The sequence below is a fragment of the Triturus cristatus genome, chromosome 10 (genome assembly GCF_964204655.1).
Source record: "Triturus cristatus chromosome 10, aTriCri1.1, whole genome shotgun sequence".
NCBI lineage: Eukaryota > Metazoa > Chordata > Amphibia > Caudata > Salamandridae > Triturus > Triturus cristatus.
This window is the reverse complement of record NC_140593.1, coordinates 1,235,517,874-1,235,545,660: the sequence shown is the minus strand read 5'-3', so window position 1 is coordinate 1,235,545,660 and position 27,787 is coordinate 1,235,517,874. Positions and strand designations below refer to the sequence as shown.

Sequence of the window (27,787 nt, the reverse complement as noted above, 5' to 3'; positions counted from 1 at the left end):
CCGTGACAGCAGGCGGATCCCAGCCATCCGGCGCACAGAACGGCTTACATGCGTCTTTACACAGAGATGCTTACCTATGGTGAAAGAAGGCATATGTTGCATACAGGTATTTACAGACCGTTTCCGGGGGTCTCTTTCAGGACTTATTTCGCTGTTGGACAAGGTCTAAAGTACCACCAGCAGTTACTGGTTACCTGCCCTGGGGCATCCGGGTGCAGAGGTGCCGGTCTGGTTGGTAGCGCTACGCCCTACACCGGAGGAGAGAATGGGGGGGCCAAACTAAAAACCGGCTGCACCGGGTGACTTGGGACAAATCTGGGAACTCCCATTGGGGTGCTTGGTTCACAAGGGTCCAGGGAGCAAGGCAGAACAGTCCGTTCTCGGTAACCTGGGCCAGGGTGCACTGCTGCAGAGGAGTTTGGTCGGCTGGGCTTGCGGTTGACTGAAAAAATCGGGACACTCTGGAAGTGGGTCTCTACGGTGCTGACGTCCCTCAACGGCTGCTCAGTCTTGGTGCTGTTGAAGTCCCGTCTGGACTTAAACAGACCTTGGTTGCTGCAAGGGGTCAAAGGGGTAGTGGTGCTGTGCGGCTCCTGTTGGTCCTGGCGTCTTCCCACTTGATGGGGAGAATGAGCTGAACTTCTGGAGAACGGAGACCTCTTTCAGGGCGACTGCTGCGTTAGTACGACCGGAGAGCCGCCATATGGTAAACCAAACTTTGCTTTTTGATGCCTGCAGAGTGCAGGGGAATAGCTTCTCTACTCCAAGGAAGATTGCTGGTAAATTGCGAAGGGCTGGCAGTCTACCAGAGTACTTGGTAGGGGCTCAGCTGCAGGATGAGCCGGTTTCTTCACGATTGTTGAGACTGGTGCAGGTAGGAAGGGTTTGGCACAAAAAGCCCACAGCCAGTCTTCAGTTCTCGTTTTCGTGGCTCTTGTCTTATTCTGGATCAGTCAAATCTGAATTCCTGGCATCTGGGGTGCCACCTAAATACTCAATTTACGGGGCTTTAAGGGGAGTGACAGGTAGTTGCCAATGGGCTACTTACGTTTAGGTTGACTACAACCCCTATATGACCTCTTCCTGTGGGAAGTGGTCATAACCCTGACCCATGGTGCCTAATTCCATTAAAAAATAGGATGGTGGAATTCTAGTTTTCGTGTTAACATCAGGTAGTCAACCTTAGGGGTGTGTTGGTGTAGTAAGCTGGCTCTGTATATACTATACCAAAGTGAGGTATAGTGTGCACAGGGTCCAGTGGAACCCCAGAGGTAGGCAGAGGTAAGTTAAATAGCACCTCACTCTCTCTTTGTGGTAGTGTGGTCGAGCAGTAAGGCAGTATCAGAGGACAGTGTTAAGCATTTGATGTACACACTCAGTCAGATTCACACTCAGACTGAACTTCAGACCAATTGTTCTTGTATAAAAATATTCTTTTAGTTTATTTTATTTTCTGCAAACCTGGCACTGGTCAGCTATAAATACTTTGCAGTTGTAATGCACTTCGTAAACCGTTTGAATTGCAATTGTAAATGTACTTTGATTTGATTACAGCAGTGTCACCGATAATGCAAAGCCTTTCAGAATACAGTACACATACTTTGTATAGGAGTTTTAGTAAAATGACCAGTAGATTACTTTACAGATTGGTTTTCTTACACAGTGCAGTATGCCTGTATACTGCACTGGGACATGTCCTGTAAACAGGTAAGTAAAAGCGTTTTTGTTAATTAGTGCAATTTTAAATAATTACTTTAGGTTTTCAAACTCCACACTTGAAAACGTATCCAAGAAAAACAGTCAATGTTATTCTATGGAGGAGAATAGTGTTCTTGGTTTTAGGGTAAGTATTCGGTAGTGCGGGTTTAGGTTCTGGGGGTTGGCGCAGGGGTCCCCCAGGGTCAGGGATGCACTCTCGTGACACCCTTAGCTGCACTAGGGCGGCTGGGTGCAGAGTGCTGAGGCCCAATGTTATCCAACGGGGGATAGAGGGCCTCCGGTTGGTGGCTGCTGACGAGCAGGCCACTTGATTGTGGGAGCAAAGCTCCTGGACTTAAGCTCAGGGCAATTAGGGAAACAAAGTAGCACAAAAGGTGCACCCTCAGCGGCACTAGGGCGGCCATGTGCAGGGTGTAGTTTAGTCGTCGGGTGCCCTGTTTGCAATGGGGAACCTCCAGTTTGCAAAGGCACTGCAGGCTCATGGACAAATGTCTTCTGGGTGCGACCACCACTTCGAGAGGTATGTTGGGATGTTGGGGGTTAGTTAGGCACAGTCGATTGGGCCACCCAAGGCAGTGGGGCGTCGGGTGCAGGGGTGCATTTCAGGGTCGAATCTTCTTACTAGCTCCTGGTCGCGGTTGGGGGGGGGGGGGGACCTTCCGAATTTAGGCTGCAGGTGTCTGCTGTAGGTTTGAGGCAGGTCAGGGGCTGCCGGATTTCGGGTCCAGATCGCCGGCGAGACCTCCTCGTGGTGTTTGCCCACTCGAGCTTGGGCCGTGGACGACGGGTGCAGACTGGTGCGGATTCGTGGTGTCTGGCCGTAGCCAGAGGTTGGAATGACCAAATCCGGTGTTCACATTAGACCCATTCTTTGGGGTTGAAGGCAAGCAGGTTCTCTGGTGTTTTCAAGGTTGCTGGCTGCAAGACACACCAGGATTTCACAGGAGCAGGATCGAGGTGGTGACAGACCGGTAGGGCTGGGGCCAAGTCAGTGGGCGTCTTCCTCTTGTTGGCTTCGGGACGGGTGTTCGGTTGTTCTTTTTTTTTCCTTGTAGTTTCTTCTGGTTCGAGGAAGCAAGGTTCAGGGGTGCCCTTAAATACTAGAATTAGGGGTGTTACAGGTAGGTAAAAGGTTGGGACCTATGGGTCCCTTCCCTGGGTTGGGGTACACCCCCTATTATGCCATCCTCCAGTGGGAAGGGGCATAAGCCTTTCCCTGGGTCTCCCCATCTGCAAGATGGCGGGGACTGAAAGTTGTGCTTTACCTGGTATCCCCCACCTGAGGGGTGGAGTTGGCAGAGGTGGGCACACCTCTCTTCCTCTCTTGTTTTTCCCGCTGGTTCTCCCGCCCAAAGTGGGGGTCAGAAACAGTGGACCAGTTGCTGAGAGCAGCAAGTGGCCTGGGGAAGCTCACAAAGGCAGCAAGCCCTTGAAACTTCCCCTTTGTGAAGTGTGTGTGTGTGTTTGTGTGTGTGTGTGTGTGTACATGTACATGTACATACAGGGTCTCTAAGGGTGGCACAATAAGTGCTGCAGCCTTCGAGTCCTTCCCTGGTCACAGTGCCCTGGGTACCTGTGGTACCATTTACCAAGGGCTGACCTGTGGCCAGAGAGTACCAATTGGGTTTGGTCTTCAGTGCAGTTTTAGAGAAAGAACATAGGCTCTGGGTACCTGATTGGCAGGAGCCCAGGGCACACTCAAAGTAAATCAGCAGTTCAGCAAAAAGTGGGGGAACCACTTTGTTCTGCACCAAAACACACAGCCTGCAATGTGTCTGTCACCTCTAAGGGTGGCACAGTACGTGCTGCAGCCCTTAGAGGTCTTCCCTGGCCACAGTCCCCTTGGTACCTGTGGTACCATTTACAAGGGACTGACCTGTAGGCAAAGCGTGCCAATTGTTTTTTGTCTTAATGCAGTTTTAGGGAAAGTACATAGGCCCTGTATACCGGTTTGGCAGGAACCCATGACACACTCAGTCAAAGTACATCAGCAGTTTGGCAAAAAGTGGGGGCAACCATGCAGAAAGAAGACACTTCCTTACAATGATGGCTTCACTGAACCCAGGAGTGTTTGGTGTCAAACAAGTCCTCTCAATAATCCCGCACTGATGCCGGCGTTAGATTTATTGAAACATGTACTCAAAGGGCGCTTAACCCTGGTGTGGTCTCTCACTGGCTTTAGGCAGCCTACCGCCAGACATGTTTCTGGACCCCTGGGTCGAGAGCTCTGCTCTCTGAGGCCAGAAACAAAGCCCATCCTGAGCGGAAGTGTCACACCTCCTCCCCCAGGATGGGCCCAGTGCACTAGATGTAAGCTTCAAAGGCCTGCAGCCTTTGTAATGGGACCCCAGCCTCTGCTGCTAGCAGCAAATGGCCTCCCCCGGTTCAAACACAGCGGGAAAACCTAAACTCCACCCCTCAGGTGCTGTAGGCGAAGTTGAGCACACTTTTCAGTGCCCACCATCTTGAAAATGGTGGGACTTATCCAATCCGAGCTAGGGCTATGCCCCCCTCCTGCAAGAAGATGGGATTATAGCAGGTGTAGGCACCCCAGGTAAAGAATCCACTGGTCTCTACGTGTTACTCCGCTGTAAAGCCCGTACATCTAGTATTTAATTTGCTCCCCAGAACTTGAAATCAGATTCCGACGACCTACGATGAAGAGGACACAGAAGAGCCGTGCAGTAGCAAAGACTGAAGACATCAACTGACTTGTTCCCAACCCTACCGGCCTGTCTGCAGCTCTAAAGACCCTGCTGATAAAGAGCGACTCGTCCCACATACAAGCGACCTACAGAGCCCTGGGACGACTGCCTGCCTTCAACAAAGACTTCAAACGTCCGTGTACAGTGGACCTGTCCAGAAGAAACCAACTCCAAAGACTAAGAACGTTGCCCTGAGGAACTGGGAAACAGCCGCTGCACCCACCTCTGTACCTGACGCCCATCGCCTGAGTCCAAGTGGCCCACCAGTCCTGCGAAGGTCCCCCAGCACTTCTGCTCAAGCGTCCACTGTGGGCTGACCCCTGCCGGACTCCACCTAGACGCCTGCAGCCTCAACTTGAAGACTCCCCCCTGACCGCGAACTGCCCCGTAGGCTGATTTCTGACGCCAAAGGACACCACTGCACCCGAAGCACCTGGGCCTTGGGGAGCCAGAATGACAGTGTCCCCATGTCCCCTAGCATCTCTACTTACTTGGGCAGCTGGGGGTTTTCTTCGTCCAGCCTCCTGGCCTGAGCCTGCAGCCTTTCTTCAAATTCGATCCTTCCCCATTGGTTTTTATTAGGCGCCTGTAGGAAGCTCGCTTTGTATATACCAAATATACCAAAGTAAAGTATAGTGTGCGCAGAGTCCAGGGAGTCCGCAGAGGTATACTAAATATACCAAAGTAAAGTCTAGTGTGCGCAGAGTCCAGGGAGTCCCCAGAGGTATACTAAATATACCAAAGTAAAGTCTAGTGTGCGCAGAGTCCAGGGAGTCCGCAGAGGTATACTAAATATACCAAAGTAAAGTCTAGTGTGTGCAGAGTCCAGGGAGTCCGCAGAGGTATACTAAATATACCAAAGTAAAGTCTAGTGTGTGCAGAGTCCAGGGAGTCCGCAGAGGTATACTAAACATACCAAAGTAAAGTCTAGTGTGCGCAGAGTCCAGGGAGTCCGCAGAGGTATACTAAATATACCAAAGTAAAGTCTAGTGTGCGCAGAGTCCATGGAGTCCGCAGAGGTATACTAAATATACCAAAGTAAAGTCTAGTGTGCGCAGAGTCCAGGGAGTCCGCAGAGGTATACTAAATATACCAAAGTAAAGTATAGTGTGCACACAGTCCAGGGAGTCCGCAGAGGTATACTAAATATACCAAAGTAAAGTATATTGTGCACAGAGTCCGCAGAGGTATAGTAGAAGCAAAATTAGGTGAACACCACAGCTCTTTGTGGTAGTGTGGGCGAGCAGTTAGGCTTATTCAGAGGGTGTGTTAAGCATTTATTGTATTCACTCAATCAAGACTGATGGTAGACATTGACTGAATCCAGACCAATTGGGTAAGTATAAAAAAAGGTATACTTATGTTTTATTTTTATAACTGTTATAAGTGGGTTTTCTGGTTAGCTAGGACATGTGCCTAAGCCAGGCAGAATCCACCACTCTAGTCAGGGCGAGGGAGTTACACGCTGAAGATAACCCCTGCTCATCCCTTTGGTAGCCTCGCACAAGCAGTCCGGCTTATCCCAGAGGCAATGTGTAAAGCGTTTGTGCAACACACACAGTAGCAACACACCAGGCACACTACAAAAGAGACTCCACACAAGGTTCTATAAAAAAATACCCTTTGTATTATCCATAAAAACATGTTCGAACTCCATCACATATATATATATATATATATATATATATATATATATATATATATATATATATATATATATATATATATATATATATATATATTCACTGAAAAAACCATAGGTTTCACACATGTTATAGTTAGCTGGACATTTTACTGATAAAAAAACCATTGAAATCCCCCCGTTATAGTTAGTGCAGGCAACTATAACTCACGCGACCGCAATCCTCTGCTGATGCTAATACTGTATTTAGACACTTATTTGCCCATGTCTTCTTCCATTAAATTTTAGCTATACATATATTACAAATATTTTTTTTTCATAAAGACACATATGTCATCAGCAGAGGATTGCGGTCGCGTGAGTTATAGTTGCCTGCACTAACTATAACGGGGGAATTTCAATGGTTTTTTATCAGTAAAATGTCCAGCTAACTATAACATGTGTGAAACCTATGGTTTTTTCAGTGAATTTGCAAGGTTTTTTAAATGCTAATTCCTAACTATAACGTGTGTGAAACCTATGGTTTTTTCAGTGAATTTGTACGGTTTTTTAAATGCTAAGTTACTTTACGCCATACGTGGCGTGCGCGCCCACTTAACGCAGTTCGTTCCGTGCGCGCACGGTGCGCTTCAAGCACTGCGCGCCCACTTTACGCAGTTAATGCCGTGCACGCACGGTGGGCACGCGGTGCGCTACGCGCACCGCGTGCCCACGTTACGCTAGATAGGCCATGTACGCACGATGCGCTTCGCGCACCGTGCGCACATGGAGGACATATTATGCGCTTCGTTGTGAAAGGTAATCTTTTAACTTTTCAATTGTATGATATTCCATGCACACATGGTGCACTTTGGGCACCATTTGCACACGGGGTGGGGAGAGTATGGATAGTTTTTTTTGTAAAAAATTTTTTTTACCTTACACGTACGGTAAGCGTAATCGGCGATTTTTTCAAAAAAAATAAAATTGACTTTTTGGCCGTGGGGGTTCTTTGGGGACAACTTAATCAAGGCTAGGTGGTTAGGAGCTGTCTAAACAGCCCCTTTACATGTTTTTTGCCTTTCTTTTTCCACCCCCCCTCAGAGTGCGAGAGAGAAAATGGCGGCCGCCGCTTCCTGGTTTCGACCGATTCGAATGTTTACTAAGATCTAACAGCCAATCAGAATCGCGCTCGGCACCGTACGCGTACGGTAAGCTTACCGTAAGCGCACGGTAAGCGCACCGTAAGCTGCCACAGATATATATATTGATTTAAATGCTATTTTCTCAGGAACTACTGAACAGATTTACACCAGACCTACAAAAGGCACTTCCTTGACCTGAGGACTACCTCTCTGCCAAATTTCAAGTAACTCTGTTCAGCCGTTCGGGCTGTAGCTGTGTCTAAAGGTCCTATGGAAAAATGCATGGGAAAAACGCGTTTTGGGACCCCCCTTTTTTCTCAGCCCCCGCTTGACGAATCCCCCCGAGACTTTCAGGGTAGGAGCGTAGCGTAGCGCCCCACCTATTTAGAAAATTTCGCGAGGATTCGTCGACCGGCGCCAAAGTTATTCCAAATAGAATGTTGAGGTTTTCCTATGGAAACAGGGTCCTAACTATAACTACCTACTGGCGACCGCCAGTAGGTAATATATATATATATATATATATATATATATATATATATATATATATATCCTACCTACCTTTTGTGCATGGCTTAATAGAGCTAAACAAAACATATATTTTACCTGTCACAACGATGCTCATCATATGTCCTCCATGTGCGCACGGTGCGCGAAGCGCATCGTGCGTTCATGGCCCATCTAGCGTAACGTGGGCACGCAGTGCGCGAAGCGCACCGGGCGCGCACGGAATGAACTGCGTTAAGTGGGCGCGCACGCCACAAATGGCGTAAAGTAACTTAGCATTTAAAAAACCGTACAAATTCATTGAAAAAACCATAGGTTTCACACACGTTATAGTTAGGAATTAGCATTTAAAAAACCTTGCAAATTCACTGAAAAAACCATAGGTTTCACACATGTTATAGTTAGCTGGACATTTTACTGATAAAAAACCAATGAAATTCCCCCGTTATAGTTACTGTAGGCAACTATAACTCACGCGACCGTAATCCTCTGCTGATGACATATGTGTCTTTATGAAAAAATTTGTAATATATGTATAGCTAAAATTTAATGGAAGAAGACATGTGCAAATAAGTGTCTAAATACAGTATTATCAGCAGAGGATTACGGTCGCGTGAGTTATAGTTGCCTACAGTAACTATAACGGGGGAATTTCATTGGTTTTTTATCAGTAAAATGTCCAGCTAACTATAACATGTGTGAAACCTATGGTTTTTTCAGTGAATTATATATATATATATATTACCTACTGGCGGTCGCCAGTAGGTAGTTATAGTTAGGACCCTGTTTCCATAGGAAAACCGCAACATTCTATTTGGAATAACTTTGGCGCCGGTCGACGAATCCTTGCGAAATTTTCAAAACGAATGGGGCGCTACGCTCCGCTCCTACCCTGAAAGTCTCGGGGGGATTCGTCAAGCGGGGGCTGAGATAAAAGGGGGGTCCCAAAACGCGTTTTTCCCATGCATTTTTCCATAGGACCTTTAGACACAGCTACAGCCCGAACGGCTGAACAGAGTTCCTTGAAATTTGGCAGAGAGGTAGTCTACAGGTCAAGGAAGTGCCTTTTGTAGGTTTGGTGTAAATCTGTTCAGTAGATTCTGAGAAAATAGCCTTTAAATCAATATATATATCTGAGCCAGCTTACGGTGCGCTTACCGTGCGCGAGCACGATTCTGATTGGCTGTTAGATCTTAGTAAACATTCGAATCTGTCGAAACCAGGAAGCGGCGGCCGCCATTTTCTCTCTCGCAGTCTGAGAGGGGGTTAAAAAACAAAGGCCAAAAACATGTAAAGGGGCTGTTTAGACAGCTCCTAAGCACCCAGCCATGATGACGGAGTCCTCAAAGACCCCCCAAGGCCAAAAACGGAATTTTAATTTTTTCGATAATTTCGCCGATTACGCTTACCGTACGCGTACGGTAAAAATAAATTTAAAAAAAAACAATTATCCTTACTCTCCCCACCCCATGTGCAAATGGTGCCCGATGGGCACCATTTGTGCATGGCATATAACTGATGTGAAAAATTAAAATAGTACCTTTCACAACGAAGCGCATCATATGTCCTCCATGTGCGCACGGTGCGCGAAGCGCATCGTGCGTACATGGCCCATCTAGCGTAACGTGGGCACGCGGTGCGCGTAGCGCACCGCGTGCCCACCGTGCGTGTACGGCACTAATTGCGTAAAGTGGGCGCGCGGTGCGCGAAGCGCACCGCGTGCTCACTGTGCGCGCACGGTGCGCTAAGCGCACCGTGCGCGCACGGAACGAACTGCATTAAGTGGGCGCGCACGCCACGAATGACGTAAAGTAACTTAGCATTTAAAAAACCGTACAAATTCACTGAAAAAACCATAGGTTTCACACACGTTATAGTTAGGAATTAGCATTTAAAAAACCTTGCAAATTCAGTGAAAAAACCATAGGTTTCACACATGTTATAGTTAGCTGGAAATTTTACTGATAAAAAACCAATGAAATTCCCCCATTATAGTTAGTGCAGGCAACTATAACGCACGCGACCGCAATCTTCTGCTGATGCTAATACTGTATTTAGACACTTATTTGCCCATGTCTTCTTCCATTAAATTTTAGCTATACATATATTACAAATATTTTTTTTTTTCATAAAGACACATATGTCATCAGCAGAGGATTGCGGTCGCGTGAGTTATAGTTGCCTGCACTAACTATAACGGGGGAATTTCATTGGTTTTTTATCAGTAAAATTTCCAGCTAACTATAACATGTGTGAAACCTATGGTTTTTTCACTGATATATATATATATATATATATATATATATATATATATATATACACACACACTGTGCCACCTGGCACTTGCCATGACTTCACAGGTAGTACATAAATCACCTTGCCAATTGGGCAATTGTCATAACATTACATACATCACAAGGCCAATTGGGCCACTATCATGACCATTACAGTTAGGGACCAGTAACTACTGGCGATATTGCACTCAGCAAAACACGTTATGCATACATATGATCATCAGTGCACCTCATGCCCACCTTAGCCCCATACAGGTCATATATTCCTCTTAGAGTGGGGATCACGAAGTCAAGTCCGGAAACCACAAGGAGCCAGCCCTGCATTCTTATTATGCGGTGCTCCGGGCCTCTCAGGCTACTGGGCCATCTGCCCAGCTAATACCAGGAATGCAGTAATTACCCCTCCCGATCGAGACCTCAGTGCTCCAATTTCAAGCAGGGGCCTCCATAAAGACAGTGCCTCAACTGCAGCTGCCCGCGACCATGCTATGCAACTGCGGGAGCCCCAGACACTCGCCACTGCTGCAGGGAAGCTCCTCACCAGGCCTCGAGGCACAAAAGCTACGAGACTATTCGACGCTTACTTCCTGGGATGCACATGAAGTCTGCGAGGCTCCGACTTGATCTCCCCGCTGGCCCACCCACAACCAGGTGTCCTCAGCCTGACATCCGTTTGCTGACAACCACCCCGCCCGCACAGCAATGCCGGACAGCGGTGGAGTTCCTGACTGCTCCCCCAGCTGGTGAGGCCTGCAGCGGGTTCTCACTTACTTTTTCCTTTCCACAAAGGTGGCAGATGGGAGCCCGTGAGGCTCGCGCTCACTTCGGTTGGGCCCAGCCTCCCTGTTTAGTAACGGCAATGTCCCCCCACCCACAACCAGGCTCAGATGATACGCAAGGCTCTCCTCTTCCTCTTGAGAGCCCCGCCCACAACCAGGCTTTCTCCACCTAACTTCCTCTCGCCACGGAGTGAAGTCTCCGTTGGTGCAGGCACACAGGAAGTGCCCACCGCGCCGATTGGAAGGTGCGCTGACAAGCGCACCGGCGGCCTCTTTCTCCTCCCAAGGAAACACAGCTCTCCCTACGTGCTTCCCCAGCACAGGACAACCAGAAAGAAAGCGCCCAGCCTGTCTCCCACCGAAAGCCACAAACAGGGAGCAGGCAGCGCTCTCTCCAAGAACTGCCAGGGGTAGAGCTGGGCACAGGCAGGCCAGCACAAAGGCTTTTGTGGTAGAAGTTAGTCCTTCACTCAGCAGTAAAGTCCAATGGCGGTTCCTCCTGGGGCACTGCAGTCCACGCAGTGTTTCAGTCCCATAAGTTCTAAAGGTTCAACAGACCTGGGGTCACAGCCCCAATACTTATACTAGTAAGTGTCTTTGTTCTCCCCTGGCACAAGGCTCCCTCTGAGCCCAATCCAAACCAGTTCTAGGGGGCACTTTGCAAGTGCACAACAACCTCCAATGTCAGTATGAGCACTGGCTCCAGACACACCACAAGGGGGCAGAGCCATCATTGTGGTAGGTAGACACAGTGCTATTCAGGTCCAGGTGCTACTTCTACCACCACTCCAAATGCAGACCTGGCCTATTCAGCTTAGCACTGACTCATCCAGACTATCTGGAGCCACTGCACATGTCCAGCCCCTATCACTCCACGGCCAAACAGTCAATACACATCCTAGCAGAGGACCAAAGACACATAGCACACAGAAAGGACTACTTTTAAAAGTGGCATTTCTAAAATAGTAATATTAAATCCGCTTTCACCAATAAGCAGGATTTATCACTACTATTCTAAACATACCAAACTTGATCACGCTACCCCTCCGATCAGGAATTACCACTGAAGCACATATCGAGGAATCCCCAATGGATCCGTATGAGAAGGCAGCCTCACAGCATTGAGAAACCAAATAGGCTGTTTGTCACTACAAGGAAATGCCACACAGTTAAGGCACATGTCCTAACTTTTACCTACACCGCACCCTGCCTGTAGCGCTAGCAAGGGCCTACCTTAGGGGTGACTGGTATGTAGTAAAAGGGGAGTCGCAGACGTGGCAACCATTTTATGTGCCTCGTCACAGTGGCAGTAAACTGCGCCCTCAGGCCCTGCAGTGGCTGAGGCCGGAGACTGGTTTGAAAGGCTACTTTGGTGGGCGGCGCAAGCAGCGCTGCGAGCCCACCAGTAGCATTTAATTTACTGGCCCTGGGTATATAAGATACCACTGTACAAGAGATTGATGGGTAAATTAAGTATGCCAAGCAGGTGTAGACAAATCTTACCAAGTTTACCATAGAGAACACATGCACGGAAGTACTGATCAGTAGTGATAAAGTGCCAAGAGTCCTAAAAAACCAAAACAACAGGTCAGAAAAAATATAGGAGGAAGGATAAAAGTTCTGGGTTGACCCTGCAAAAAGAGCAAAGTCCAACAATAACCAAGCAGGACTTGGCACAGGTAAGTAAAATGTACTCTCAAATGCAATACTTTACAAGGATAGGCAGTTGTGGCTGAATTTGCAATCGTTACAGGTTGGTATTGGTTCAAAAGCAGTTTAAATTAAACAGGAATTACTTTTGGAATACTTTTAGATTACAGACCAAAGCTTCTGGAGCTCTTGGCTGGCCTCAAGGTTTTTGGGTGCTTTACCCATGTACTAAGCCATCCTGGAAACTAGGCCGAGTATATAGTCCACAACATCTCTTTGAGTGGTCTTTCCCAGCCTTCCATAACTAGACGCAGTGGTCCCCTCACAGGATGACCAAACGGAAGTTCAAAAGGACTGACCCCTACCTCTCTGTAAGCGAAAAGTAGGTGTGGCAAAAGGACATCCCATCTCCTTCTGAGTTTTTCAGGTTAGTTCCATGACCATACCCTTCATGGTTTTGTTGAATCTCTCAACTAAACAGTTAGTTCGTGGGTGATATGGTAAACTTTTAGGTCACCCCACACTCAGTGTACAAGGCTTTTAGGTAGCCAGACATGAAGTAGGTTCCTCGGTATGACACCACCTCCTTAGCAAAGCCCACTCTAGTAAAGATACTGATGAATGCCTTATCCACTGCGGAAGCAATGACAGTTTTAAGTGGTATAGCTTCAGGATACCTGATGGCAGGAATCCGTTTCTTGAGGCAGTTGGAGGGTCAAGGGCACCAACAATGTTGATCCCTACCCTATCAAAGTGAACCACAACCACAAAGTGGAATTAAGGGGCCCTTTAGCTTGCTACCTGCCTTGCCACTGTCTTGACAGGTAACACAGGAGTTACAAAACTCCTTTACCTTCTGGGACATGTTTGGCCAGTAGAAGTGGGTGACTAGCCTACTCCACACTTTCTTTGCCCAAGGTGCCCAGCTAGGCGGATGCCATGGGCCAATAAGAGTAAGAACTCTGTATTGCTGAGGCACTATCCCCTCTCATAGTGGCACCAGGTTGGGGGTCTCTGGCCTCAGTATACAGGAGCTCCTCCTCCCAGTAGGTGCTGTGGGGGCACTGACTTCTCCTGATCAGTAGCTAGCTGTCTCAGACTTTAAAGAGTAGGGGATGTCCTCTGTCCTTGGCACAGCTCTTTCCTAGAGGGTCAAACTGAACCAAGGAGCTCTGCCAGGTAAGGCCCAAGTTCCTAGGGCTCAGTTCCCTCCGGGGATGACAGATCTTATCCCTGAGGAGAGGGGACCTGAGCTCCTACAGTTCAGCTACCGAACTGTAGGTAGCTGGCTCTGTATATGGTATGCCACTAGGAGGTAATACCGTGCAGAGTCCAGGGGTTCCCCAAAAGTGTACAGGGTTCAATGCAAAACCTAATGTGCTTTATTAGTGGCAGTGTGGGTGAGCAGGCTTAGGACTAACACAGGGGAGTGTAAGACATTTATTGCACAACAGTGATCAATAAAGGACACCCAACTAGAGACGGAGATCCAGACCAATTTTAGAAAAATATACTTTGTGTTTCATTTTAAGACTAAGGTCCTCTTAACCAAGTAAGTACGTTTTTAATTAAAAATACTTTTCACTTTCAAAAATCAACACTTAAAAACTTTTCAAAACAATCCAATGTTATCCTGTGGGGTAAATAATATTGTGGTGAAACAGGTAAGTATTAAACTTGCACTCCCAGTCTTTGGAGCCAAAAGTCAGCAAGGACTAGGGGTCAGGTAAGTGCCAAAACTGCACCACAGGGGAGGCTGAGTGCAAAGGTCAAAATCAGAGTTCGACCTTGTGCTTTCCAATAGAGACGCGGGGTGCCTCGAGCAACATTGCCTGCCGGTTAGTAGATCGGTTGCAGGGGCTAAGCTTTGGGGGTTAGGTCATGTTACATAAAGGGTAGACCCAATGGTATTGGGACCTGGGTAATATGTAGTACAATAAGGAATGGTCCCAGTAAACATAATTTCAGCAAGGAAATATAATACAGATATTTGTAGTGCGTAAGAAAAAATAAGGTAAACAATCAAGGGACTGGACAGTGTTGTTTAATCACACCGTCACAATTACAAACGTATGCATAAGAAATCTAGAATATCTACACATTGTGCCCAGAGGAAAAGAAAGGGGGTATTGGAAAGAATGGGTGAATTTTTGCGAGGATAAGGTGTTATGGACAGGCAAAGGAATTGGTGAAATAAACAGGTTCGCATTAGACGACAAAATCGGGCATATTATTTTGCCACTGCTACACACAAGTCCACATAATCAAAGATAGCCAAGCTCCAAGTTCAGACGCAGTCAAAAATCTCTGTTTACAAGCTGGCTTGAAAAGAAGTGTCGACGTTTCGACCCCAGGGACTTGTAGGTCATTGGCCACCTTACAAAGGGGTCTTCCTCAGGACTGTGAAGGGGAAGGGCACCTACGATGCAAGTGAAACGATATTAAAGTAAAGTGTCTTAAGGGGGACCATAAAACAGATTATCGAGCCCAATGGTCCTCAAAATTACCGTAAAAAGCCCTGCAGCGAGGGCTGGAGCATGAGAAGATCGGGCATGCAGGCTCCGGAATATAGAGAGCGGAGAAACTGCACCTGCAAAATTAAGGTGTAGTTTACATGAGAGCCCGCCCGGATCGTGGCTCTGGGTAGGGGTACATAGGCGGTCACAAGGTGTCTTCAAAAGTAAAACACTCACGCTTATCGAGGGTTAGGTCAAGCACAGGGGGGCCACAGAGCAGCACCAAACATACACCACCAGCGACACAGGGGTGGGCCAGCGGCGGCCAAGTGCAGTGTGCAAATTCGACATCGGGTGCCCAATGCTTTTCAATAGAGATTCTTCTTTCAGCAAAGAAGCTGCAGGCGTGGCACCAGAGGTTGCAGGAGGAAGACTAACGACAGCAGGGGTAGGTTGGGATGCATGAGGTCGTAGGGACACCATCGGTTCAGCTCACCGAGGCCCGGGGGCTCGGATGCAAGAGAGCCTTTCAAAGTCGGATTCTTCTTACTGGTGTCGGTCGTGGTCAGGGGGAGCCTCTGTATTTACACTGCAGGTGCCGTCGTGGAGGGTAGGAGATGTCAAATAACACTGGACATAAGGTCCGGGTAGCCCGGGAAACTTCACTGAACAGGTGAGCCACTCTGACTCGGTCCTTGGGTGTCAGGTGCAGAGTGGGCAGGAAATGTGCCTGCACCGGCATCCAGAGTCCTTGGAGTAGGTTTCTTCAGGACAGGTCCGCTGTCCACGGGAGATTGGAGTCTTTTTGGAAGGCAGCAGTCCTCCCAGGAATTTCATAGGTAGCAGGCTGCAAGACTGGTTGCAGGTTGGGGCCAGGCCGGTAGGGTTGGGGCCAAGGCAGTCATTGTCTTCAGGCTTCTCTGCAGGATTGTGGTCTTTGTCCTTGTTTGTCACAGATCTGATTCCTAGGTCTGGGAGGACACCTAAATACTAAATTTAGACCTAGCCTGGATTGGAGGGATCTCTGCATCTTCAAAATTGCGGTACTGAAAGTTGTGCTTCACCTCTCGTTCCCCACCTGAGGGGTGGGGTTAGGCAGAGGTGGGCCCACCTTCTATTAATTTGAATCTATCCTGCTGTTTTTCCTGCCCTAAGTGGCGGTGTAAGCCAGGGGCTGACATCTGCTGCTAGCAGCAGAGGCTGATGGTTGCCTTACAAAGACAGCAGGGCTTTGAAGCTTTCCTCTTCGAGCACTGGCCCATCCTGGGTGTGGAGGCATGACACCTGCCCAGGATGTGCATTGTTTCTGGTCTCAGAGAGCAGGGACTCTCTATCCAGAGGTCCAGAAACATGTCTGGTGGTGGCAGGCTGCCTACAGTCAGTCAGAGACCTCATCAGGGTTGATAGGTGTTCAGGGGGCATCTCTGAGTGGCATTCTGAGTACATGGTACAGTAAATCCGACACTGGTATCAATGGGGATTTATTGTAAGGAGTAGTTTGGTACCAAACACTCCTGGATTTAGTTAAGCCATTGTGGTGCTGTGAAACTCTGTCGAGTTCCCAGCCTATGTACTCTCTATGGCTTTCCTGGCACTTTAGGAAAATGTACCCCAATATTGTAGGGGCGTATCTACTCATGCAGATAGGCCCTCACCTGTGGTATAGTGCACCCTTCCATAGGGCTGTGAGGCCTGCCAGAGGGTAAACTTACCTGTGCCCACAGGCAGTGCTGGTTGCCATGGCCCCCAGACAGTGTGCCACGTCGGCTTTATCGTTTTCTCACTCATAGGGGCTTGCAAAGCAGTGGCATGGGCCCAGTGAATGGGGTCTCAGGGGACCCTCCTTAGTTCCCAGACCCTAGGTACCCGGGGTACCATTTACTAGGGACTTGCAGGGGGCAGAAGTACCAATTGGGAGTTTGTTTTTAGGGAAGGAGCACTGGCACAGGGCACCTGGTTGACAGGAACCCGGTGCACTAAATTTGAAACCACATCAAAACCAGGCACTAATTGGGGGCTAACCATGCAAAAGAGGCACTTTCTCACACCAACCTTCATCTAGACAGGTGTGTAGTCTGAGCATTATAAACCAAAGCATCTGCGCCTCTCACCCCGAAGGGCCTCCGAGCTCTTGTAGGGCAAGGAGCTGGAAAGTCCAGGGATTCTTGATGCTTCCTCTGGTTGCTCTTCGATCCGTATGGATGATGATAAAAAAAACAAAAAACTTTAAACTGACTTTTTAATACTATTTTGCTCATGTGAAAAACTCTGAACCAAAACACTGAACCCATCCTTGAATATCTTTGCTTGGGAAAATGTTTAGCGCATTTAGTGTTTAAAGCCCACTCTGCAGAGTATGCCAGTTTGTTCAGCTTGTAATTGGGACTTAGATGAGTATGGTGGGGTGGGTCCTCTGTGTGGGTGATGGGGTGGGTCCTCGGTGTGGGTGGTGGGGAGGGACCTCGGTGCGGTTGGTGGGGCAGGGCCCTCAGTGCGGGTGGTGGGGCGGGGCCTCGGTGCGGGTGGTGGGGCGGGGCCTCAGTGGTGGGGCGGGGCCCTCGGTGGTGGGGTGGGGCACTTGGTGGTGGGGTGGGGCACTTGGTGCGGGGCCTCAGTGTGGGTGATGGGGCGGGGCCTCAGTGTGGGTGATGGGGCGGGGCCTCAGTGTGGGTGATGGGGCGGGGCCTGTGTGTGGGTGATGGGGCGGGGCCTGTGTGTGGGTGATGGGGCGGGGCCTGTGTGTGGGTGATGGGGCGGGCCTCAGTGTGGGTGATGGGGCGGGGCCTCAACGTGGGTGGTGGGCCCTCCTAGTCCCCCTTTCTTTCTTGTACAGCGCACATCTCCAGTACAGCCATATGATATTGTACATCCTTCATATATGCTGGAAATGGAGCACTATGGGAATGAGTGTCTGTAATGTTACAGTATTTTACAGTTTGTGCTATGGCAGTTGGACTACTAAATGTTCAACCCAGCTTGTTTCCTTGTTCCCCTGTTGGTCTGGTTATATTTGGACAAATAAGTCTGGTTAAGGCCACACCGAATTGTGGCTGATGCATGCATCTTCTCTGCCTAGATGCTGCACAACAATAGCCCAGTCCGTTTTAAACAACTGAGAATCCGTGTGCTGCAGCAGTCCCTACACAGCGCCTTTTCAATCATCCCTCTAGTCTGCGTAAATTATATAAAAGAAGGTTACTCTTGAGAGAAATACCAGTAGGACCTCTTTCTTTCTGTGGCATTTAGTGAGGCTGCTCGACCATGTGTGAATGCAGTCAGCCCCGTGACGATGTGTTCACCAGACACTGCCCATCTCATGACCGATCCATCAAACCCACATTGTCTCACCAGCAATGTTTTGCCCACAAACGATCGGTTTTGTGATGGGTGTTAACGCCTGGCTCTAAATTTCACAATGCGTATTGGCCCACAACCAGAATAATATTTAACAGACGGAAGTGTAATATATCACGTGTACTTTGTGATGTAACATTCTTCTGAGGTTTTGGAAAGTGACCAAACACATGAGATATTGTGGAGGGTGTGCTGTTTGTTCCTCCTTTTGACGACCTTCGCACATTATACAAATGGATGATGAAACTGACTTGAATTGGGTGTTTTGGACTGTTGTATGGTTCACAAGCAAGCGTACATTTGCTAGAACTGGGCTTTATGATTTTGGAACCTGATGTGCAAAACTGTCTTTGTGTCACCCATGAGTATTTGGGAATTTTTTTATGAATACCTACAATTTGTCAGGTGTTTGCTAGCCAATCTGCAGTTGACTACTCTTTCACTTTTTTCCCCCTAGTGAAGCTCCTGCCTCCCCCAGCACACAAGAGGCCATTCAGGGGATGCTGTGCATGGCCAACCTCCAGTCCTCGTCATCCTCTCCCGCAGCCTCGAGCCTCCAGGCCTGGTGGGCCGCCGGGCAAGAACGCAGTGGGGTTGGCAATGCTGGTGGCAGTGGCTCCCTTAGCACACCAACGAAGAGTAAATCTGGTGGCAGGAAGGTAATAGAGAGGCCTGGAAAGAGGCCGGTGAAGCGGCCAGCCCACCACAGCATGGATAGCGATGAAGATGAAGGCAGTATAGATGAGCATGAGACTCTCGGAACCTGTTTCAGAGATGCAGAATATGGTGAGTAGTGAGCCTCAGTGTTGCCTATCATATCTGCCTCACTGTGTCTTAAATGCCATCGTTTTGCAGAAACCTCACTCTCCTCCCTCCTAAACAATGTGAGCAGGATATAGGTACTTAAGGATATCCTTTCTCTCACAGAAGGTGGATGGCTCTTGTAATTGCTTGTTTTAAATCCTTTGCAGTTTACCCCTCCCTGGAATCAGACGAGGACGACCCAGCCCTCAGATCTCGACCAAAGAAAAAGAAGGCAACTGACGATGCTCCATGGAATCCTAAAGGTAAGGGCTTTTCCCTTACCCATCTCTCAGAAACCTCTCACGGCGTGAGTGCCATTGCCCCTGACGGCGTGAGTGCCATTGCCCCTGACGGCGTGAGTGCCATTGCCCCTGACGGCGTGAGTGCCATTGCCCCTGACGGCGTGAGTGCCATTGCCCCTGACGGCGTGAGTGCCATTGCCCCTGACGGCGTGCCAGCCATTGCCCCTGACGGCGTGCCAGCCATTGCCCCTGACGGCGTGCCAGCCATTGCCCCTGACGGCGTGCCAGCCATTGCCCCTGACGGCGTGCCACTGCCTCAAACCTGCTAGTTGATGTGTGGAGCCTGCAAGGTTCCCCCTCCTGTAGCTAAAAGAGCCAGGTAGGCAGAGCCTCTCATTGCTAACCTTTTGACCTTTTTTTTGTTTCAAGCCCGTGTGACTCCAACGCTTCCGAAGCAGGAACGTCCAGTGCGGGAGGGGACCCGCGTGGCCTCGGTGGAGACCGGGTTAGCAGCAGCAGCTGCTAAGCTTTCACAACAGGTACTTCTGTTGTGACACCACAAGGGAAATTGGTCTCATTTTAGGGGAAGGGGTAAAACACAACACTGTGTGATGCTGTCCCCTAAGCTCTGGTCCTAGTTTGTTCATGTAACGATTCAGTTGCACCCAGCACACGTCTTCTCATGCTACTTTCTGAGCTTTCAGTGGGGAACTTGAAGAGTGGGGATCTTTGGCTTTTGAATCCTGCCCTGAAGGTTGATTGTGCTAGTGAAGGTGACACTTGCTGATACTCTGCTTATATGTGTCTCTTTCTTTGTGTAATGTGCCTGTTGTCTCTGCTTTTCATCGCAGGAGCTGCAAAGATCAGAGCAGCGGAAACTTGTCCAGAAGAAGCCAGCTATCGTGGAAACTGAAAAGCTTCTGGAGGTGGAGGAAGAGGTTGAAACAGTGCTTGAGGAAGAGGATGAGGAGGTGGAGGAAGAGGAGCAGACCGCGCCTTTGCCAGCAGTGGTGCCAGAGTCTCCACAGGAGGTGTTTGCTGGCAGTTTGGCTGATCACGAGTACACTGCTGGACCGAACATTTTTGGAATGGCACAAGTGAACCGTGGCACAACACCCATGGCCCCGGGTGTGTTTTTGACTCATCGGCGGCCATCGTCATCCTCCCAAATTAGCCAGTTGTCACTGGGTGAGTATGGCAATGGCTGGCGAATGCCAAGCTGAACTGATCTCACCCTGTACCCCGTTATCAGTCACCAGTAAGCATCACTGTGCAAGTTTAGTACTCCTCCTTATGCACCACTGCAAGGTCACCGTTGAGCTTTACTAGCGAGATTCATTACTCGCCCTAAGGCATGACATGCCAGGTTTCAATACTTATGCTTAGGTAGGGCTGCCTGGGTTCAATGTTAATCCTTGGGCACAACTGCCCAGATTCAGTACCTACCCTTGGGTAGAATTGCCCATGTTCAGTACTGACCTTTGAGTATGACTGCCCGGCTTTAGTACTGACTTTTGAAGAGCTGTGCAGGTGCCATACTGACCCTTGGGTAGGATCGCCCGGGTTCAGTACTGACCCTTGGGTAGGATCGCCCGGGTTCAGTACTGACCCTTGGGTAGGAATACCCGGGTTCAGTACTGACCCTTGGGTAGGAATACCCGGGTTCAGTACTGACCCTTGGGTAGGAATACCCGGGTTCAGTACTGACCCTTGGGTATGAATACCCGGGTTCAGTACTGACCCTTGGGTAGGCATACCCGGGTTCAGTACTGACCCTTGGGTAGGAATACCCGGGTTCAGTACTGACCCTTGGGTAGGAATACCCGGGTTCAGTACTGACCCTTGGGTAGGAATACCCGGGTTCAGTACTGACCCTTGGGTAGGCATACCCGGGTTCAGTACTGACCCTTGGGTAGGAATACCCGGGTTCAGTACTGACCCTTGGGTAGGAATACCCAGGTTCAGTACTGACCCTTGGGTAGGATTGCCCGGGTTCAGTACTGACTTTTGAAGAGCTGTGCAGGTTCCATACTGACCCTTGGGTAGGATTGCCCGGGTTCAGTACTGACTTTTGAAGAGCTGTGCAGGTGCCATACTGACCCTTGGGTTGGAGCTTTTTTCGATGCAGTGCACTAGTGGTATTTTCTTGTTGTTTTGTATTTGCTGTTTATAGCATCTGAGTGCAGCCTTGTAGGTAGTTCTTTTGGTGGTTTGGGGGCTGCTCTCCATGTCCTTTCTAGCTTTTTACAGTCTCGTTAGGCCAGCTGGTACACCAGACATCCGAGATTCCAGCTTGTATGATCTACTATGCTTGTTGGCTGCGAGCGAGTTCACGCAGGTCTTGATCCAGTTGTTCTTTTCGAGGTTGTCTGTGGGGCTAGGTTGATCTGTGCTCGGGGCGCTGAGCCAGTCTGGTTCTGTGATTTTGACCCAGCTACAGCTTAGAAAGCTGAACCTGGTATGGGTGTTGACTTAAGATGTGTTAATTTCGAAGTGGATGCTGGAATGGTCGGTCTATATGAGCTGTGTGATGCAGTATGTATCCTGTGGTGTTAGTTGGTTCTGGGGCTGGGTGGGTTCGATGTTGCTCGAGCTTTCAAGGAGTGCTGTGGAATAGTGGTCATTCCAGGTGGAAGTTGAAGTCACCGAGGAGAATGTAGGCTCTGGTGTCAATGATGAGTGGAGCGACGAAGTTGATGATGAGGTTTGTAAAAGTGGCTTGTTGTCTGTAGGTGAGGGTTCCGTTCATTTTGATGTTTTCTGAGACTTGAAGTTTCAAGTGCAGGTGTTCCATGAATGGTGTGGCGTTCTCTGTGCATGTTGTGAATTTGACGGATGCTTCGTAAATGATAGCTAGTCCTCCTTCTGGCTTGTGAAGGCAGTCCTGTCGGCCAATCTTGTAGCCCACTGGGATTGCCATGGCGATGTCTGGAGCCAATGAGGGGTTGAAGTGCAGGAAAAAGAGAAACAACTCGCTTCCAAAACAGCTCTCTATTTACAGAGTCCAAAACTGAAAAGGCGCAGTGGAAAGGGAAATGTTTTTGTGGGAAAGAGAAGTGATATTTGGTGGATTTGGGAGTCTTTGCCCAGGGCAAGTAGATGATCTCCGCCTTGGTTGAGCTCCGCCTCAGTTGGATGTCCATTGTTGAATGGCATGCAGGCCATCCGTAAATGAAACTTCAAGTGAGGCACTGAAATATGAACAGGAGATGGATTTAGTTCTTGACAAACTGTGGGTTTGAGATGCCAATGACACGAACGACAATGTAGGTAGCTTGGTGAGGGGGGTAAAAAAGGGGCAGCGAGCTGAAGGCAGTACCTTGAGTACCCCTATTGGTAGAGGGAAACATGTTAACCTGGGAGGTGAAGTAGGAGACCTCTTGTCCGGTCTGTTGCAAGCGTGACCTGCTTTTCAAGAGTCTGCTGCTGTCGACCTTATCAAAGGTATACAGGGAAGGACCGTGGATCTAGTGGTAGTTGGAGCAGTGGGGCAAGGGTCACAGTGCTACTTATAAAAGGCATACAATACATCTTCTGCCTTAACATGGTCCAATGCAGCAGGCTACTTGACTCTAACCTATGCAGTTTGTTTGAGTTGTTGCTGTTTTCTAACCTTGTTGCCTGTCTTTAACAGGAAAACGACCCAAGAAAGGTTTGGCCACCGCAAAGCAGCGTCTTGGGAAGATCCTGAAAATCCACAGAAACGGGAAGCTGCTGATGTGAAGCATAGACCAGCATGTCCGTTCTTCTTGCTGCTTCCTCCCATACAAGAAGGGTTGACCTTTCATGATCCCTGTGAGGGGCTTAGGACTCCGCACTTATTGCCTCTGGTTTCTCTAGCTTCAAGTTTGAACATTCATCTGGCCACTTCGCACAAAGGACTTGGTTGTTTTCTACAGAAACACAGAGCAACTTACAGTGTTAAACTCTTGAGTCGGACCCTAGCGGTTCCCTTCGCCACAGTACCGTCAAGGCGGATGCTGAGTCTATCTGTGCATTGCAGCCAGGTCTGCTCATCACCGGAATCTGGATATCCGAGGATGCAGTTTGCTTTGGGACTCAAAACCTTTCTACACTGCTGTTTTCATCCTGTTCTGACCCTTACTGCGTCGTCATCTTTGGAGTCTTTACCCTCTCCCTGCCCACCCACCGGATTGCAGGGCTTGATTGGGGTGGGTGGATTTCATATGTTGGTCCTGAATTAGGACCGACCGAACCAAGGTAATTATTCACATGTAATAGCTCGAGGCTCCCAATTGCCCTGCTGTGGCATGACCGATGTCCCCTTTTAGTTACAGGGGCATCTGGTCCGCTGCAGGAAGGGTCGCTGGGGTTGGGATGGATGCCCTTTGTCACTGGACACTGACGCCAGACAGTAGTTTGAGTGGAGGGAGCGATCAGCCATGTCCAAATAAGGGGTTCTTTTAGATTAGGGTTGAATGGAAATCCTGGGTTACTCTGCATCGGTGGAAAGGTGTGGTGATAGAGCGGGAGACGATCTCTTTGGAGTATCCCTGCTTGGGATGTAATCCGCACATGGCAGTAGCTGCGAGTAAGCCTTCACTTGCTGTCTTTGGAGCATGGAAAGGAGTAGTCTGGTGTAGGTGGAAATAAAACTGAACACAGAGTAGACCAAAAAGGTGAGGTATCAGCAATCTGTGGGAGAAGCCCCCACAGCCTTGAAACAAATCCTCAGCCAGCTTGGAAAGAGCACCAAAGCATGTCCTTGGGTTGGAGAAGCAGCCCCAGCTGGAATGTGGAAGAGCCTGTGAACAGGATGTGAGGGACAGCCCGGGGCTAGGGTATGAGCTGGAAACCTTACCCGGATTATAAAAGGTGGATTCAGAGTGGGATTTTTAGTGCGACCTGTGTGGGGTTTAGTGGTCTTTCTTGGAGGAAAAGAAATGGTGGCAAATCAGGCAACAAATTGGCTTGGGGCTCAACGTATTAACGGCTGGGGCTTTGCCTGAAGGGCTGAAACCATGATTGCATGGCGGCTATCCAAGGGATGCGATGCAAAGAGCAGAGTGCCTGACAGTTCTGAAAATACTAAAACTCATTTTGGAAAACACTTGGAACAAAGAAACAAATGTCATATTGGGGTTTGATGCTGGTGGGCCAGGTTTCGCAGTTATCCTTACTATGAGGAGCGCATGTCTCTCTTTCCAAAGAATGAACATGGCAGTGGCCCTTTCTCGGCGTTCCTGCGGGTGAGATATCCGTCCAAAGGGAAGCCATGCTTTCCCCATCTTGTTTAGGTTATCCTGCTTCTTGTAAGCATAGGTTCATCTCCTCCGGTTAGATGGGATGGGATGGGGGGGGGGGGGGGCCTTCTATACAGGCATTAATTATTTTCCAGCTGTTGCACCTTGGAGCAGGCTGGCACAACAGGGAACATAGTGCTGCATACTGTGATTGGCTGGTCTCCAAAGGGCCAGTGTGTAGTGATCAGTAGGTGGGTGTAGTTTTAAAAGCCATTCACCTACACAGAAGGAAAATAAGCTAGGCATGAGAGATGGTGTTTTTTTTCTGCTCTTGTATGTCCCCCAGAGATGGAAGAAAAAAAAAGTTGAGAGGTTTTGTTCTGCTTCTGTGCATACTTCATGTGGGGCATGAGACCGCTTTGTAGTTTGAATGCCAGAACAGGTTCATGGCCATGTGTGCGCACACAGCTTACGTCATATCCAACCGTGCACAGAATGGTACACCTTGTAAATTGGGTGGAGGTTCTTCACCTCCAGGGTTTTGATTGTGGGATATGAACTTTTAGAGGGTTGATTGACGTTTGTGAACTTCCATATGCTTGGTTGTGGTTCCTCCATCTCCAGGGGTTTAGTGGTATTTAGTGCAACGCTAAGGATTTGTTTGATGATCGCTAATCACTTTCAGCGGTCTGGCTGTGGTTTAACTCCGGATTTAGAGGTTGCGTGTGCACCTCATAGAGGCTTGTTCTCCTCCTTTGGTTGCACACCTCCTGGACTTTATTATAGAGGTTTGTGCACCTCCAGGGATTTGGTGGTGGTCAATGGATCTCCATGCAAGACCCCTACAGGGATATTGTAGAAAAGGAGCTTGCTTGCAGTGTATGCACCTCCAGGAGTTTGGTGGTGGCTTGTGCTCTTCCATCTGTACATTGGGAGCATGTGCACTTCCAGGAGTTTGATGGTAGTGTCAATACTTCTGGGAGTTTGTTGGTGGCATGTTGCACTTCCAAGTGTTTGGTATTGTTTTGAGCACTTCCAGGTGACTTGTTTTTGTTTCTGTCCATCCAGGGGCTTGGCTGTATCCTATACAGTAGCAGAGGTTTCATGATTGTTTGTGTGCCTCCAAGGTATTGGTTGCTGAATGAACCACTGATGACGTCAGCTAGGCTCACCACCTTGGCATTTTGCTTTTTGAATTTTGTCTTTGTGGATCTTTGCAAGTTTTTATTGTGTTTCACTAGAATTTCTAGAATCCTTACTTGCTTACTGTGCTAAGCCTAACCAACCTACAGAGAATTGGTAATGTCACAGTGAAATGTTTGGGTCATCCAACGCATCATGTTATTTCTTCATTACCCGTAGTGTTGCTCTTGTAGGATTATGAACAAGCGCGTTTATTTCCCAACGGAGTCACGTGTATAGACGTTGCCTACTTGAAGCACGCCTCACATCAAGTTATGCTTCTTGGTGCCACTATAGGCCTTTCAGACCCTGACAGAGCATTTAATACATGTCGTTTCATACGTGGTCTCTGACAGTGAGTGGGCACTCTTGGGCTGTAGCAGGAACTGTAGCAAGGAGCTCATGGAGCTTCTGGATGTCCTTGTGTGGTTGCCTACAAGGTGTAACCTGGGTGGCAGATGTGAGGAGCCCAGTAAGACTAGGGTTTACACGAGCATTTCTTTTCTGAAGGCCTGCTTTTGATCCAGGACAATGCCTGCAACCATTTAGAGCAACTCCTGTGGTGATGTGTATTAGGCCTGCAATGGCAGCCTGGCAAGGGCTGTGTGACTCGAGGCAAAGCGTATGATGTGGTGCAAAGCAAGCAAGTCTGTGGCGGCATAGAAACAATCTTGGGTGCTACGCAATTATATCTGTGAACCAACTGGGCTGTACCCCATCCAGCTCCGTCGGAATTGGTGGAACCCATGACTGTCCGCCGTAGTACCGAATGACTGCCCAATACCTACCGTCCGTAAGAACTCTTCATTTAAGTGGCCAGTATATTGTACTTGTTGGACATGAACATCTTGGGACAAAGCGCAACCAAGCCTCGCCCCCCAGTGAAGACCAAGATACCAGTGTCTTGGCATAGAAAGATTAGGATAGCAGTGATGATGGAAGCATTCAGACCTCACACTTCGAAGGCCATTATGAGCAATGTGTTCTCTCGCTTCTGGATCGTCCCCACCGAGGGCATCTTATGACCAGCATCTCATCGATCCTCGATGCGGACTGTTTTTAGGAGTCATTTTCCTTTCCGTTAAGGTTTTTTTTCTTCTTCAGAGTAGATTTATGTCTTCGATTTTTCACTGCCTGTGTGGTGTGTAACTCTCTCTCCCCAGCCACAAGCGCCAGCTGTGGGAGACCCATGATGTTTTATAGTGATTAACTGCTCCTCCAGAGGTTTTGGACACACTTTTTGCATTTGTACAAACAGGACTGTTAACATTTCTCTCCTTTGTTTTATTTTTTTAGTGGGTGGGGGGGGGGGGGTGGTATATGAAAGAGCACTGAAGGAATATCTATAAATATAAACTTATTTTTTTTAAGCAGGGAAAAGGATGCGGTTGTGTTTTTTTTTTTTTTTTTAAACTGTGATTTTTGTTTTTATAAACTAAACCCAAATGGGAAAAGAAACAAGAAAAAAAATGTTTCCTCCTGAGAAGGAGGCTGATAAGTTGTAAATGCATTTCTTTGCTTATTGAAGTGTGTAGGGACTGCAGTGTGGGGGGAGGGCATCAGCCCACCGTCTTTGTAGGGAGTGGAGGTTGATCATACTACAGTTCCCACTTGGATTTTGTGTTCTCTGTTCATGATGTAATTTATATTTTTCTAGTGCTTTCTTCTTTCCTAGAGAGATGAAGTAAACCTTACGATCTGGTTTGATTCTTCTGTATTTGTAGCCTCTTTCTTTGTGTTTTGTAATGAATGTAGATTTCCCTTGCCATGGTGAATGTCGAGGATACAGGGGCGCACATTCTGCTTCATCTGACTTTACTCTGAGGTACTGGGCAGCCTAATTGATCAGTATTTTATCAAAATAAAGTTGTTTTCGGAAGAGAACCCTCTGATTCAGACTGACCCCTCATATGGCAGTTGCATCTTTCAAGAAGTCCTTTATCAGTGGAGCTGCCTTCGAAGCTGTAAAACTTTCTACTTTTCTCCCAGCAAACACAAGAAACCTCCAAGACCACCTGCAGTGCAGCAAGGCAGTGAAATGTCCCTATTCCCTAGACAGCCCCAGGGAAGCAGGCAGAACCATGTGTCGTTACCAGGGAGGGCTGAACTAGCCCAAATTAGATAG

At 48.5% G+C, this 27,787-nt stretch overlaps 1 protein-coding gene across 1 annotated transcript in view; it reads left to right on the top strand.

Annotated features, from left to right (window-relative positions):
- The window catches only part of PHF8 (PHD finger protein 8), a 96,838-nt gene extending 69,469 nt beyond the window's left edge, over window positions 1-27,369 (top strand). Inside the window, exons 17-21 of the mRNA XM_085629859.1 lie at window positions 18,688-19,016; window positions 19,202-19,297; window positions 19,706-19,815; window positions 20,128-20,464; window positions 22,911-27,369. Coding sequence (XP_085485985.1) covers window positions 18,688-19,016; window positions 19,202-19,297; window positions 19,706-19,815; window positions 20,128-20,464; window positions 22,911-22,999 — 961 coding nt within the window. The 3' untranslated portion in view covers window positions 23,000-27,369. The remainder of the gene's footprint in view (window positions 1-18,687; window positions 19,017-19,201; window positions 19,298-19,705; window positions 19,816-20,127; window positions 20,465-22,910) is intronic.
- Window positions 27,370-27,787: the final 418 nt, after the last annotated feature.